General features: G+C 38.8%; 1 protein-coding gene across 3 annotated transcripts in view; it reads right to left on the bottom strand.

The window, feature by feature from the left end:
• Positions 1 to 17,520, bottom strand: part of LOC126259155 (TGF-beta receptor type-1) — a 197,749-nt gene that overhangs the window by 25,628 nt on the left and 154,601 nt on the right. For all 3 annotated transcript variants that reach the window (XM_049955700.1, XM_049955698.1, XM_049955697.1), the window contains one exon: positions 11,346 to 11,518. In XM_049955700.1, the coding sequence (XP_049811657.1) occupies positions 11,346 to 11,518 (173 nt within the window). The remainder of the gene's footprint in view (positions 1 to 11,345; positions 11,519 to 17,520) is intronic.

The following is a 17,520-nucleotide window of genomic DNA, read 5'->3' as shown; positions in this document are numbered from 1 at the left end:
CTTAGTACAACATTGCTTATTGTGACTTATCGTATAAAACGACACATTTGTTATCACATTTTTGAAGAAATATATCACATCCAATATTAATTTTTGTTTGTTACACTTTTGGGAATTACTAACAGTAATGTAATGCTTATTTTCAATCTCTTGTTCTTGGTAGTTTCTTGGTTTCAAATCAGTAAGTGTACTAAACAGTCAATGCAAGCATCATTTTAAAGATGTCACAAAAAAGAGAGCAAAGTACTTAACATTGAAGAAAAGTCACTTGTAATATGGCTGTTAGAAAATGAGGGGACAAATGTCAGTGCCATGAAGGAATTGGGTGTCTAACACTATGCGATTTCTACTATTTGGGAGGACGGAGAGAAAATAGTGTCTCTTTTCAAACACAATTCTTTAAAAATCAAGCAGGCAAGATCATCTGAGCACAAAGGTATAGAAGCTTTACTTACATGGTGTAAGCAGTAAACATCAAACAATGTGCCAATCAATGGATCCATTCTTCAAGCAAAAGCCCATCAATTTGCACATCTATTAGAACCAAACTTTAAGTGTTCTTCAACTTGGATACAATGTTTCTTAGCTCAGAATGATATTATTGCCAGGAAAATTTATGGCGAAGCTGCTGGTGTATGTGATGGCACGACAGACAGGTAGCTATCTAAGAAGTGGCATGTTTTGTGTGAAGATTAAACGCCAGATGCTATATTCAGTGCAGATGAAACTTGATTGTTATACAACATGATACAAGATAAGATACTGATGTTTAAAGGCACACAGTGTTTGGGTGGGAAAGTGTCTAAGACAAGATCACAGTTATGGTTGCTGAAAATACAACAGGATCATGTAAAGAAAAGCTTTTGGTGATCAGGAAATCGAGAAAATCTAGATGTTTTAAAAATATTCACTCCCTATTTGTACCTAATGAAAGCAATGCAAAATCTTGGATGATCTTTTTGAAACGTACACTCCTGGAAATGGAAAAAAGAACACATTGACACCGGTGTGTCAGACCCACCATACTTGCTCCGGACACTGCGAGAGGGCTGTACAAGCAATGATCACACGCACGGCCCAGGAACCGCGGTGTTGGCCGTCGAATGGCGCTAGCTGCGCAGCATTTGTGCACCGCCGCTATCAGTGTCAGCCAGTTTGCCGTGGCATACGGAGCTCCATCGCAGTCTTTAACACTGGTAGCATGCCGCGACAGCGTGGACGTGAGCCGTATGTGCCGTTGACGGACTTTGAGCGAGGGCGTATAGTGGGCATGCGGGAGGCCGGGTGGACGTACCGCCGAATTGCTCAACACGTGGGGCGTGAGGTCTCCACAGTACATCGATGTCGTCGCCAGTGGTCGGCGGAAGGTGCACGTGCCCGTCGACCTGGGACCGGACCGCAGCGACGCACGGATGCACGCCAAGACCATAGGATCCTACGCAGTGCCGTAGGGGACCGCACCGCCACTTCCCAGTAAATTAGGGACACTGTTACTCCTGGGGTATCGGCGAGGACCATTCGCAACCGTCTCCATGAAGCTGGGCTACGGTCCCGCACACCGTTAGGCCGTCTTCCGCTCACGCCCCAACATCGTGCAGCCCGCCTCCAGTGGTGTCGCGACAGGCGTGAATGGAGGGACGAATGGAGACGTGTCGTCTTCAGCGATGAGAGTTGCTTCTGCCTTGGTGCCAATGATGGTCGTATGCGTGTTTGGCGCCGTGCAGGTGAGCGCCACAATCAGGACTGCATACGACCGAGGCACACAGGGCCAACACCCGGCATCATGGTGTGGGGAGCGATCTCCTACACTGGCTGTACACCACTGGTGATCGTCGAGGGGACACTGAATAGTGCACGGTACATCCAAACCGTCATCGAACCCATCGTTCTACCATTCCTAGACCAGCAAGGGAACTTGCTGTTCCAACAGGACAATGCACGTCCGCATGTATCCCGTGCCACCCAACATGCTCTAGAAGGTGTAAGTCAACTACCCTGGCCAGCAAGATCTCCGGATCTGTCCCCCATTGAGCATGTTTGGGACTGGATGAAGCGTCGTCTCACGCGGTCTGCACGTCCAGCACGAACGCTGGTCCAACTGAGGCGCCAGGTGGAAATGGCATGGCAAGCCGTTCCACAGGACTACATCCAGCATCTCTACGATCGTCTCCATGGGAGAATAGCAGCCTGCATTGCTGCGAAAGGTGGATATACACTGTACTAGTGCCGACATTGTGCATGCTCTGTTGCCTGTGTCTATGTGCCTGTGGTTCTGTCAGTGTGATCATGTGATGTATCTGACCCCAGGAATGTGTCAATAAAGTTTCCCCTTCCTGGGACAATGAATTCACGGTGTTCTTATTTCAATTTCCAGGAGTGTAGTTGCATAACTGGGATTCTCCGGTGAAGTCAAAGAAATGAAAAATTATTCTCCTAGTCAATCACTGCCTTGCTCATCCAGTACTCAACAATATGCAGAGCACAAAGCTTGTATTTTTACCTCCAGACATCACTTCAGTTCAACAACTTATGGATCAGGGAGTTATAAAATCTCTGAAAATGTGGTACAAGAAACTTCAAGCGATGAACATGTTACAAAAATCAAAGGAGGTAAAGAAACAGTTTTCAACACTCTTGATGCAATTTCAATGATATCAGAAGCATGGGAAAATGTCACTCAAAAGACAACTGCCAGTTGTTTTAAACAAACAAGTTTCTGAGACCTTTCTGCATCATCCCATAGTGAGGATGACATGTTTTCAGCAACAGCTGACGGTGCTGATGATGAAGATGAGGTTGAAATTCCTCTGATGGAATCCGTATCTGTCAACTTGTAAAATAGAGGACTTCACCCAGATAGACAACAGTCTTATCATGTAGGCCTCGCTGAGTGAAGAAGACACTGTAGCTAGACACTGTAGCTGACATCCAGAGCCAACATGTGTTTGATGAACATGAAAATGGACAAGAAGAACAGTTTGTTGTGCCATCACTTAATGAAGTTCTCATTGCAGTGAAAACTTTATAAAATCCATGGAGAAGAAATAAAAACTTTGAGGTTCACCGACGACATTGTAATTCTGTCAGAAACAGCAAAGGACCTGGAAGAGCTGTTGAATGGAATGGACAGTGTCTTGAAAGGAGGATATAAGATGAACATCAACAAAAGCAAAATGAGGATAATGGAATGTAGTCGAATTAAGTTGGGTGATACTGAGGGAATTAGAATAGGAAATGAGACACTTAAGGTAGTAAAGGAGTTTTGCTATTTAGGGAGCAAAATAACTGATGATGGTCGAAGTAGAGAGGATATAAAATGTAGACTGGCAATGGCAAGGAAAGCAATTCAGAAGAAGAGAAATTTGTTAACATCGAGTAGAGATTTAAGTGTCAATAAGTCGTTTCTGAAAGCATTTGTGTGCAGTGTAGCCATGTATGGAAGTGAAATATGGACGATAAATAGTTTGGAGAAGAAGAGAATAGAAGCTTTCAAAATGTGGTGCTACAGAAGAATGCAGAAGATTAGATGGGTAGATCACATAACTAATGAGGAGGTATTGAATAGAATTGGGGAAAAGAGGAGTTTGTGCCACAACTTGACAAGAAGAAGGGACCGGTTGTTAGTAATTTTCTGAGGCATCAAGGGATCACAAATTTAGCATTGAAGGGCAGCGTGGAGGGTAAAAATCGTAGAAGGAGACCAAGAGATGAATACACTAAGCAGATCAGAAGGATGTAGGATGCAGTAAGTACTGGGAGATGAAGAAGCTTGCACAGTATAGAGTAGCATGGAGAGCTGCCTCAAACCAGTCTCAGGACTGAAGACCACAACAACAACAATTTTTTCAAAGCACAGATGTGGGCATTACTAATTTTTTTGTGGTTGTGTGTGTCGCATATTTTCAGTAGTAGAAACTGCAGGCATTTTTGTACTTTACGTGTAGACTACTGTCTCTTCGTTTTGGTACTGCTAATTAACTTTTGTAATACAGTAACTGTAACTAAGTTGTGTCATTCATGAGTATTATACCACACAGCAACAACATTAAGTTTAAACATGCTCAACATATTATTTCATTCATTATCCAAGACTGTGTTCGACATTAATGAACAATTTACACTGTTGCTACTAATTTCTTCACTTATTAAAGGTTTTTACATTTTTATGGCATCTTATTGCTGTGCATACTGCATACACATAAGAAAACTTCCTCTTCAGTCCCTCTCTACAAATGTTGTATTGTGAATACTACTGTTTGAAGTTTTAAAGCTATGGCAGCCTAAAGTTAACAGACACCAAATTTTTATCAGAGAACAAAGCAAAAATCTGGTCTGTGTGACTATCGGGTATAACAACCACAAACCATCAGCCCCTTTGATGTTGTTGTAACCAGTTTTGTCTGTATTTACTTTTCTGGTTTTGCCTAACAATGGCAGTTCAAGACATTTTATCATCCTCCTTAAGTCAACAATACAGGACACTTTTGATATTGTTCTAAAATAGTGCAGCTGAATGTAACACTTCGAAATTAATTTGTAGCTAAACTTGTGATTCCAACTCAATGTGCCACATTCAGACTAGTTTTTATCTCATAGGTTTCTATTTTGCTACTTATTTCATCTTTTGTCACAAGATATAAAATTCCATCTCCCTGTATTGTTACTTCACTGCTATATTTGGCAGTGACTAGCACAGTGAAACCTGGAGCGGGAACACACCATGTCGTAGACACTGATCTTCAGATGAACACAATACAGGATAATGACTTTATAGTATGTATAGCGGGTTCGAATGACAGCTAAAAATGAAGCCGATACCTGCATCAAAACGCTACAGAACTTTCTAGAAGTGAATAAATCAAGGAACACAATAGTAGCCACTGTGCCTCATAGACACGACCTAATTTACAGATCGTGTGTTAATAAAGAAATTAGGAAAACTAACATCAAAATTAAGAAATTGTGTGCAGAATACACAAAGGGCGATGTACTGGACGTAAGTAAACTACATCAAAACCTGCACACCAAACACGGAATGCATCTTAATTACGACGGAAAAAGTGTTATGTGCGATCACATCAGTGAAATAATTAAAGAAAGACTATTACAAAATAGATCTGTCTATCAGCTTCCTGAAAGACTTACAGGCAAAAATGAGAAAAGCAAATTCGACAAGAACGAAGAAAGCAGGAAAGAGGAGACATCAGAAGATCCACAAAGGACTGCAGCAGCTACACCTGTAAGTGTTAATTTAAGATCAAGGCGGAATATACCCAAGAAGGAGGATTTTTTCTATCCCCCTCTGAGAAAAGAAAAAACTTAGTATCACCAAACAAGTTAAAGATAGCATCATCAAACAAGTTAAAGATACACGATAAAACTTGCAAAGGATTCCATCAGCAAATTGTAGTAAATAAGGTAAAGTCTGAACCTCCTCACCAATGTATAAAAAAATTAGACAAAAAAATTCTTGATTTAAAAGTATACATCCATAATGTACAAGGGCTCAAAACCAAACTTAATGAATTAGAAATTTTGTTATAAAGTGCAAGTGAACTGTCAGATACACAGATATTATGTATTAATGTACATTTCATGAGGTCTTTTGAAATAGAAAGTGTTGTGATACCAAATTTTAAACTCGTAGGTCACTTCTCAAGAACATCTTACAAAGGTGGAGGTAGTTGCATATTTGTAAAAGACAACATTACTGCTACACCTCTTGATATTTGTAACTCGTATAGTATTGAAAAAGACATAGAACTGTCAGGTGTAGGGCTTACAGATCTAAATGTTTATATAATAGCACTTTACAGGTCACCCTCTGGTAACATAGGAAATTTCTACAAAAATCTAGCACCAGTAATATAAAATCTAAGTAAAAGAAAATCATATAGTGTTCTAATATGTGGTGAGTATAATATAGATTTTCTCTCAGAAAACTCTAGCCATCTAAGCATTAAAAATTTTATGAACAGCTACAACCTAGACCTAATGGTCAACACTCCAACCAGGATAACAAATCACAGTACCACTTGTCTGGATCAAGTAGCAAGAAATATAAATTGTACTGTATCCTCCATCAAACTAGGATTTTCAGACCACAATGCATTAATTATGCAGGTCTGGTTGCAAAATAACAGTCACGAACACAATAAAATCACTGTACAGAGGAGAAACTTCAATAAAAACCACTTGCATACTTTCCTCTTTGATATACAAAATGAAAACTGGCAAAATATATATGAGGCTCAAACAGTAGACAGCAAATATGAAGCATTCTTGGATATTTTCTGTTATTATTTTAATTGCCACTTTCCCTTACAAACAAAATGTATCAACAAAGATAGAAAACTCTCCAGCTGGATCACCCAGGAATCATTAGATCATCACAAAGAAAAAGAGAACTTTTTTACATTAGCAAATCCAAACTAAGCAGTAGTGAAGCATTTAAGTCATACTTTACTCTATATAAAAAGATATTAAGGAATGTAGTAAACGCAGCCAAAAAGCTACAGATTGATAACTACCTCAAATTGTCATCAAATAAGAGCAAAAGCATGTGGCAACTTATTAATATGAATACTAATAGAGGAAAACAACTACAAAGTGATATTACCTTAAAAATAAATGGAAAATTAGTCTCCAGTGGGAAAGAAACAGCAGAGAAATTCAATAACTACTTTACAGAAACAGTAGAAAACCTGGCTAACCATCTTAAAAATAGCTGTCCCTTACAACTAGAACCAAACTTATGCTCTGAGACTCTATTTTTAAGGCCTACATCTGAAATTGAAATAGAAAAGACACTTCATAGCAACATTAAAAAAAATCATCTGCTGGACAAGATCAAAGTCCATGCTTCCTCCTTCATAATTGCAGTAACTTTATCAGTAAACCCCTAGCCCACATAATAAACTTCTCATTCCTGAATGGTGCATTTCCTGGTATGCTCAAAATTGCAAAAATTATACCTGTCCACAAAAAAGGAAGCAAAGAGGATCCCAGTAATTATTGACCCATTGCACTGCTTTCAACTTTTAGTAAAGTATTTGAATATACGGGGTGATTCAAAAAGAATACCACAACTTTAAAAATGTGTATTTAATGAAAGAAACATAATATAACTTTCTGTTATACATCATTACAAAGAGTATTTAAAAAGGTTTTTCTTCACTCAAAAACAAGTTCAGAGATGTTCAATATGGCCCCCTCCAGACACTCGAGCAATATCAACCCGATACTCCAACTCGTTCCACACTCTCTGTAGCATATCAGGCGTAACAGTTTGGATAGCTGCTGTTATTTCTCGTTTCAAATCATCAATGTGGAATTTGCAGCTCTCTGCTAGCTCTGCGAGTCGATTTTCCTGGGCTGCGAACAAATGCTTGCTGGATGCATGCTACATTTTCATCACTCGTTCTCGGCCGTCCAGAACTTTTCCCTTTGCACAAACACCCATCCTCTGTAAACTGTTTATACCAACGTTTAATACACCACCTATCAGGAGGTTTAACACCATACTTCGTTCGAAATGCACGCTGAACAACTGTCGTCGATTCACTTCTGCCGTACTCAATAACACAAAAAGCTTTCTGTTGAGCGGTCGCCAGCTTAGCATCAACTGACGCTGACGCCTAGTCAACAGCGCCTCAAGCGAACAAATGTACAACTAAATGAAACTTTATAGCTCCCTTAATTCGCCGACAGATAGTGCTTAGCTCTGCCTTTTGTCGTTGCAGAGTTTTAAATTCCTAAAGTTGTGGTATTCTTTTTGAATCACCCTGTATAATGGCCACCAGAATCATGTCCTTTCTAGACAAAGAAAATATCCTGTCACCCGCTCAGTTCGGCTTCCAAAGTAAGAAAGCTACAACTGATGCAATACAAGAATTTCTAGATCATGCACTGGAGCTTGTGGACAAAAAACTCCCAGTCATAGGTATCTTCCTAGATCTAACAAAGGCCTTCGACATGGTTAATCATAGTATACTTTTGCAAAAGATGCATTCCTATGGAATAAGAGGAAATGCCTATGACTGGTTTAAAAGCTATCTGGAAGACCGACAGCAGTATGTCGAATTAAATGAAACTAAGCTCTCAGGTACAGCTAGCACTGTACATTCCTCCATACATACCATAAAGCAAGGAGTTTCCCAAGGCTCCGTCCTGGGCCCCTTGCTGTTCTTACTGTACATAAATGACCTTCCTCACAGCCTACCAGACACAAAAACCCTTTTGTTTGTTCTGTACTCATATCTGCGCCTGAACAAATTCTCCAATCTAATATAGATAGGACCACAGATCAAATAAGTCGATGGCTTCAAAGTAACAGGCTGCTGCTTAATGGAAAAAAGACAATTGGAATAACCTTCCACACAGCCCAAAACAGAAATCCATTACTACCAACTATATCATGGGAAAAAAATAATGTTAAACTTGAAAATGAAATAAAATTTTTGGGGGTCACTATTACTGATACGCTCACATGGAAAAGGCACATTGACGTTACCAGCACAAAACTTAGTAAAGTGTGCTTCATGATTAGATCAATAACGAACGTCACTAACACAAGTACCCTAACCACAATGTACCATGCACTCTTTCACTCTGTACTTAACTACGGAATCATCTTCTGGGGCCAAAATTCTGAATCAATTAAGATATTCAAACTGCAAAAGAAGATAGTCAGAACAATTATGTTCAAAAAACAAAGAGACACTTGTAAACCATTATTTAAGAAACTAAATATTTTGCCCCTCCCTGTACTGATTTGATCTACGGGACAAATAAATACTAAATAAATAAATAAATAAAAGTCACGAACGATGGCGGTCGAGTTTAGGCTTGTTCTGCACACCTACATCAGGTATTCCCTGACGGCCAATGAGTACTCAATATTGCTCTGAGCATTCTGCAGTGAATCCTGTAGCTAATGTGTGCATTAAATATGATCATAGCGAGTTGTTTAGTGAATTTTGATTCCAGTTGTTCGAGTTGTCATCACTGATTATGGTGGTAAGTGATAAACTCTGCATACGTAAATGAGAGACATAATTTGCAGGATGTACGCTTTCCTCAAGCAGAAAGTGTGCGCAGGCACGTACCACAGTTGTCACTTGCAATCATCAACAATGCAATCTCCGTCCATGCCTCGACACGCGCAAACTGCCATCGTTCGTGGATTGACCTATAATTGTTAATAAAATGTGAACTTTTGACTTTAAATGAATTCTCATCTTAGTTCCGAAATCCACACAATCATATACAACTATATCGTTTCACACAAAACAGCTGTGAAGGAAGTTTTTTGATAACATCACAAATATATGGCCAAAAGCTACATTGCCACTAGTTCAGTTAATTGTAATTCAGCCCTCAAGATGTGTAGGTAAAATAATACTGAATTTAATACAAACTATTTATCATTAACAGGTTACTCAATTTGTTCATCAGATGAAATAAAAGAAAAAGAAAAGCAGAACAATTCAACTTTCATCTTTTCCATGAACATACGAAAACGTTATTTTGAACCAGAAATAATGTTGGGACACAAACAAAACAAGTAGAGATACACACTTCAATTGATTAATTTCTGTATCTTCACCTGTTTGTCTCCATAAGTGGTAGCGGGAGGACGTATGACGAGTTCTGCCATTTTAGTATTGTTATAAAAGTTATTATGGAGATGAAGTTTATATCTGTATAAATAACCCCATCTGTTCATCATTTTGCCCGCGCGGAGAATCCTGTACCATGAAGATTGAAGCAGACAAGTGGAATTTGCGTGAGCAGAGGTGGGGGTATCCAGTAACAGCATCGTCATAACCAACTCTATGCACAGTGGCAATAACGAGAAGTATGTAAATTTAAATGATGAATGTTGATCTTAAATGTATTGAGTATTGAAGGTCTGTCGATATTAGTGCCAGTTAAAGTTCTCTAAGGATATGTGTACCTTCCTATTTCTTTCAATTATTCTTTCCAATTTTTTTTCATTATTCAAGCAGCAATTATTAATCACTTTCCATTATATATTATGTTTTATGCCCCACCCCCCACCCCACCCCACCCCCACCCTATTCTGACACTATTCACAGGAAATAGTTTAAATCCTCCATATGAATCCCACATTATCAGCAATAGTTAGATTTTGTAGTACTCTGTACAAGAATTGCTGAGGGGACAGTTCACATCTGTTCCATGTCTACAACAATGTACCTTTAGCAAGATTTAAGTAGACAATTCTTCAGTGTCATCAACAATTCAGTGGGGCAACATTTATATTATCCATCTATTTCTTTTTTGTAATGTATAAGATCTCTTTATGGCCAGTGGATAAACAACAGCTCATTAAAATATTTATCACTGTCAAATTCACAACACTTTTTTAAGAGTGAGGATTAAACCAGTTATTTCTAATTATAAAATGTAAGCTTCCCTGGCAAGTCTTTACAGTACTGATAATTTTACTTGTATGGGCAATAGGCTGTGGTCTAAGGCATGTTTCTGTGGTAATGTTGCACCTTGTAACGCTGGAGAGATCCTCAAAGACCCTAAAGACTTCATTAGTGCTTTTCGAAATCAAACAAGCTCAGCAAGCTGAACTATTTCTATGTAACAGTGCAATGGTCTGGTAGCAATGTCATTAGATCTCAGATAAATTGTGGACCTTAGTGCTAAAAACAGTGAACAGCACCAACTTTTCTGTTGTACAAGCTCCTTAACATACAACAGTGTAACTGGTCAGATGACATCACTCTCCAGCTGTTGTGCAGTTACTTACAAGTGGTTTAGATTGTTGAGTTTGACTGATTTTGAAAGGCAACTAAAAAAGTTTTTACAATCTCTGAGGATATCTCCAGCATTAACAGAAGAAATAATCGGCACAAAAAGGCCTAATGCCCATACAACTAAAATCAGCAAAAACTGCCTAAGACTGCAAAAAAAATAAATAAATTAGAAGTAAACAGTTTTCCTAACAGCTATACATAATTGGAGAGGATCTGAAGCCTAATTTTATTTACAATGGATGAAGTTTAAAGCCACAGATATGCATATACAGATGTTTTCTGATTCACGATGTGAACTTGTCATTTCAAAAGTTTCCACGTGAAAGTTGTGAATATAATCCACCATTACAACATAAGGATTATAAGGACGTCTCTATAAGATTAGGGTGTATTCTCACACACACACACACACACACACACACACACACACACACACACACACACACAATGTGAACAATCACTTTCACTTGTTTTCCATCAGCTTGCTCTATAGATGTTGAAGTGAAGTGAAAAATATTAATAAATAAAGGACCATATAGCAGAATGACTCACCTCAGGTGCCATGTAGCGTTTCGTGCCAACACGGTTGTTAAGGGGTATATCCACAGTATCTGTGGCCACATCATGTCTAACAGCGAGACCTAAGTCTCCAATAGCACAAGTTCCATTGGATTTTACTAGGATATTTTTAGTTTTGAGATCACGATGTGCTATAGCAGGTTTCCCTAAAATGGCAAAAATCCTTCTAATTTACATTTGTTCATGTATGTGCTTAACAATGCAATAAGCCTCTAAAAATATTATTAATTTGTTTATTTAATTACAAAACATACACCCTGATGAATGATGGGAAAGTCAGTAATATTTAATAACTGTAATGGAAGTTACTTACAACACAGACAGAGTTGCGTTACAACATTTAAATGAAATCGTATCATTACTGATAGTGAAAAACTAAATAGGAGACATTAAGAAAGATGGTGGTGAATTTGAAAAGTTTCATAAACAAAACTGTAATAAATATCATGATGTTGCTGTCCTAATTCAATACAATTCATGGTTCAAAATCACAGATAATTTTGTTTCTTTGATTATTAATATTTACACCCTATTTATTGCTGTTTGCTGTTCAACAGCACTACAGTCTCACTAACATAATTGTTTTCCGAACTCTGTGTTCTACAAAGTTTAAAGACAAAATGTTGCCAACTGGAATTCTCCGGCAGAAACCAAATTCTCCTAGAGAAATCAAAATATTCTGGAATCAGATATCTTTTAGTTTTCATCCTACACAATTAAGTGAATGCAGAATGAAAACAATGAGACAGTATAATGTGGGGAGTAATCATTACAGATATATCACATGGATTGATATTCTTATTGTTACACAAATGATCTACCATCATATATCCCAGAGGCAGAAATAGTTCTCTTTACTGGCACTGTAAGTATTATTGTCTATAATACTAAGCAAATATCCTGGGACACAGAATCTGGACCCACTTGCAGGCTGCCTATCTAATGGCTTCCAAGGGAAACAAAAATTTGATTTATAGTATATCATATACATATATACATAGGGACCAAATTTTAAAATTTAAAACGATGACATAATTTACTCATTAAGAGGTTCAATTTTATGCAGAAGATTCACCACTGTAAGATAAGTATTACAATTATAAACTGTGTATATGTCTTGAGGTAATGTAACTCTCAATGTTCAAATACCCTTACTAAATTCATGCAGTATTTGAGAATGAGTTGCAATAAACTTTTCACATAATTTCAAACCTTTATGAAACTTTTACACAAAATGATGAAAGGAAAAGAGATTATTGGTTTCCATATTTCCAAATGATCCTACAGTAAAACCGTTGCATCACACATGATATTTTAATTTTCTTCTTTCTTTATTAATAACTATATTTGCAACACATTTTGCAGATAGCATCCACATATAGCACTGAATGTACCTGCAAAATTATATCACCATACAACACACAGTTTGAATATACTCATACAGTGTTCAGTAATGAAAGCACTTTGTCACTTCCAGTTAACTTTGAACATCATTTCAAACCTTTTCTAAACTCTCTCTTGCTTACATGCTTAACATCAAAAATGTTAACTCATTTGTAAAGCTGTTTTATACATCAAGTCTGATTCTTTAACAATTGGGGGTTTACTGGTCATGTCTAATGGAAAACTTCAACACTTATATACATATTCTTTTTCTTTCTTCATTTTTTCTTTTTTTAAAATTAAGGATTAGTTCTCTACAAATAAACTGTCAGTTAATTTAGATAACACAGTATATGCATTCTGTACTGCACAAGACCTGACTACACTATTAGAAATAATGCAAGACAGTAAATCAATAAATAAAACAGAATATTCTAAATTCTCAGGTGTTTATATTGATAAGAACCTGAAGTGGAAGCCACATGTTATACACCTTCTAAAGTTTATATGTTTGATAATTTTTAAATTACTTGTGGTGCCCATTGTAGAACACCTTGTAGATAGTTCTTGAAACAATTAAGCATATTGACAACAATCTCACAGTTCATTTACTCCCTTACGAAATTTGTCAGCAATAGTTAATTGAAATTAAAAACACACCAATAACATCCATAAATTTTAGCCTAGAAGAAGTTTATAGAATACATCACTCAGCTTTAGGGTGACAGAGAGGAATTAAGTATTCAGGCACAAAAATCTTTAATTGGTTCCCCAATGATGGGGAAGATCTGAAAGACAATCATGTCAGCAATTTTTTCATTGAGAAAGTGTGTGATTACTGCAAACTAACTCACACTTTCCACATCATAGCATTACACTGCAATAATGATCCATGGAACAAGCGAATAACTCATTCCAAAACTTCATTCACTTGCACACCCACTTCAGTATGTGTCAGTATTTTCTGAAATGTTGCTATGAGATTTTAGGGCACTTGATGACATTGTCATAACTGCCTTTCTGATGACATTTAAAAACTTCTAATAAAAGAAAACAAATGAATTAAAACATCCACTGCAAAGTAAAATGTACAACATTATAGACATTAGAATAAGCATTATAAACAATACACTAACATGGAATATGAAACAAATAAAAATATTTATATTATCCTACCTTTAATGACAAATTAGTTCTGAAAGCTACTAAACTCACTCAGAGGTATTATGTTCCCTAACAAAAATAGTGAAGAGCAAGTGTAATATAATTGAGTGTTCTTAAATTTGTCTATGGCTCTGGACTCTGTGGGATAATGCTGTAGAGCGCCCTCAGTGTCCATGATTGCACACCACCAAACTGTACCAAGCAGCAGCTGCAGCTGTAGACAATTGCATCTGCAATATGCAGCTGTGCTGATGCCACCAACGAAAGCTCGCCATATTACAACTGGGACAGGCATGTGGTCCACAAATATGGCAGTCTTTTCTGACCAAGGACGCAGTCACTGAAGTATGCTCATTGTGGTGGCTCAGAATTGCACTCTGAGGATGACTGTAGCTGCACTACTGGTTTGCCATTTGCATAGAGCTACCTACAAGCACCTGTTGCTTGGAACTCATGTTTCTTGATGCTTGTATGTCTTAAAGTAAGTGTACTGGGGTGTGATATGTAGACAGCATCAAAGATTCCACAACCCAGGCATCGTTCTTAAGCAATAGGACAACAAAAAGTCTACACAACAACGACCATGCTGGATCAGTGATCTCACATGGTCTTTACCACCACCACCACCAGCAGCAGCAGCAGCAGCAAAAACAAAACAAAAATCACAAAGATGGCACTTTTAAATTTCAGTTAACAAGTAATTGTGCCCCTAAATCAAATGTCTTGCAACTCAATGTAGAAACACTTTGCAAAGGTGAATGTGAGTATCTAAGAAAATTGATAATTGCACTTCAAGAAACACAACTGCCTCCAGAAACTGTTATACAATATTATAGGATAAAAACTGATAACAACCATACCATCTGCCAACTACGAATCAAGAATCAAGAATTTTATTAACCATGGATCATTTTGCAATGATATTGGCTTCATCATACAGGATGTACCAGTACATACAGAATAATAAAATCAACAAGTGTCAGTACATTACAGAATACATTTCAAGCATGGCAGTGTACCAATTTACACTAGGATAGCTTCTAAAAGTTAATGCAGTAAGCTATACTATAATCTAATATAATACACTATTGTATTGTTTATTGTATACACTATGTAATTACACACGATTAACCACAGCACACAATAATATGTTTAACTACAGACAACTTTTAAATGCCAATATCCTCGCAGGCACCTCAAAGAATTCTTTAATGTCATAGAATGGATGATCTGACAGCCAGCTGAACCAATTAATTTTTTTAAAAAAATATTATATCCATAGACTGAACATGAATTGGCAGTTTATTGAACATTTTGAGTGGGTTAACTTTGTGGGAGTTTCCTGTTCTTGCTAATCTGTGGCGCGGTATGTCTAAATTACCCTTAGCCCTGGTGTTGTGTTCATGGTAATAAATTCTGAAATATTATTTTTAATATAGAGTACAGACACACAGATGTGTAAGTTTATAATTCTGAATATTCTGAGTCTGGAAAAAAGAGGATGACAGTGCTGTTAAGGTTTGGTCAATGATTTCCAAGATGGCCCCTGTTGTTTTTTTCCCTTTTGTGAAAACCAAACTGATTGCTACATAGGATATTGTGTTCTTTAAAAGAAGCTGCTTATTTGTGTGTGTATCAGTGCCTCAAATATCTTTGAGAATACAAAATTGTTGAGGCTTTCGTGGCCACTTGTTGACAAACTGCCTATTGGCTTCTGTCTCGGGTTCTTCGGCCGACGTTCATCTAATGATTTTTCTGACGTTTCGCCAGCACGAGTGGCTGGCATTGTCAAAGCTTCACCCTCCATTGCCGGTGGTGAATTGGAGCCGAGCTCGCGGGCGCAGGCTATATGTACCTGGCGCGCCAACGTCCGAGGGCTTCTCCGCGGTCATTTCCGGTGCGGTTCTCCTCTTGCTACCTGCGACGGTCGTTCGCTGCAGTACGGGAAGCCAGGATCCGTTGACCTTAAGGCTTTCCTCTTTCTTGTTCAAACTGTTGGCGTGTTTTTGTATCTCTACAGCTTCTCTGAACAAGCGCGTGTGATAGTGCTTCTCTACAGCCAGAACTTCCGTGTCGGCGAATTTTATTACATGGTCGGTCTCATTCAGTGCGTGCTCTGCCACGGCCGATTTCTCCACCTGCCCCAACCTGCAATGTCGCTTATGCTCTTTGATCCTGGTGTTAATGGATCGTCCAGTCATTCCGACATAAACTTTTCCGCATGTGCATGGTATACGGTATATTCCCGACATTGCAAGTGGGTCTCTTTTCTCCTTCGCCGATCTAAGACACTCTTTGATCTTCCTTGTCGGTTTGAAAATCGTCTTTACGCCATGTTTGCGCAATATACGGCCGATTCTGTCCGTCACTCTGGGAATGTATGGCAGAAAGGCCGTACCCGACAATTCTTTTTCCGGTTCCTTACTTCGCCGAGGGTTGGGCTCTGTTACACTTCTAATATAATTTGTGGAGTAACCATTGCTCCTCAGGACAGTTTCCAGGTGTTGCATTTCTCGTTTGAGGTGTTGCGGCTCACATATTCGTCCTGCTCTCGTTACGAGCGTACTAATCATGCCTCTTTTCTGGCTCGGGTGGTGGTTTGACAGTTTGTGCAGGTATCGGTCCGTGTGAGTCGGTTTTCGATACACGCTGTGTCCCAGATCTTCGCCGTCCCTTGTGACCAGAACATCTAGAAATGGCAGTTTCTTGTCCTTTTCTACTTCCATGGTAAATGTTATGTTGGGATGGAGGCTGTTCAAGTGTCTTAGGAAGTCACTGAGCTGTTCTTCACCATGGCTCCACACCACGAAAGTATCATCGACGTACCTGTACCACACCTTAGGTTTGCAAGTCGCCGAGTCCAGTGCCTGTGCTTCGAATTGTTCCATGAAGAAGTTGGCCACCACTGGACTGAGAGGACTACCCATGGCGACGCCTTCCAGCTGTTCGTAGAAATCGCCATTCCACGTGAAATAGCTCGTGGTGAGACATGCATGGAAGAGCTTTCTGATGTCTAGCGGAAAAATGGAACCGATGCATGTCTCACCACGAGCTATTTCACGTGGAATGGCGATTTCTACGAACAGCTGGAAGGCGTCGCCATGGGTAGTCCTCTCAGTCCAGTGGTGGCCAACTTCTTCATGGAACAATTCGAAGCACAGGCACTGGACTCGGCGACTTGCAAACCTAAGGTGTGGTACAGGTACGTCGATGATACTTTCGTGGTGTGGAGCCATGGTGAAGAACAGCTCAGTGACTTCCTAAGACACTTGAACAGCCTCCATCCCAACATAACATTTACCATGGAAGTAGAAAAGGACAAGAAACTGCCATTTCTAGATGTTCTGGTCACAAGGGACGGCGAAGATCTGGGACACAGCGTGTATCGAAAACCGACTCACACGGACCGATACCTGCACAAACTGTCAAACCACCACCCGAGCCAGAAAAGAGGCATGATTAGTACGCTCGTAACGAGAGCAGGACGAATATGTGAGCCGCAACACCTCAAACGAGAAATGCAACACCTGGAAACTGTCCTGAGGAGCAATGGTTACTCCACAAATTATATTAGAAGTGTAACAGAGCCCAACCCTCGGCG

The sequence above is a fragment of the Schistocerca nitens genome, chromosome 5 (assembly GCF_023898315.1).
Source record: "Schistocerca nitens isolate TAMUIC-IGC-003100 chromosome 5, iqSchNite1.1, whole genome shotgun sequence".
Taxonomy (NCBI): domain Eukaryota; kingdom Metazoa; phylum Arthropoda; class Insecta; order Orthoptera; family Acrididae; genus Schistocerca; species Schistocerca nitens.
This window is presented reverse-complemented; position numbering and strand designations above follow the sequence as displayed.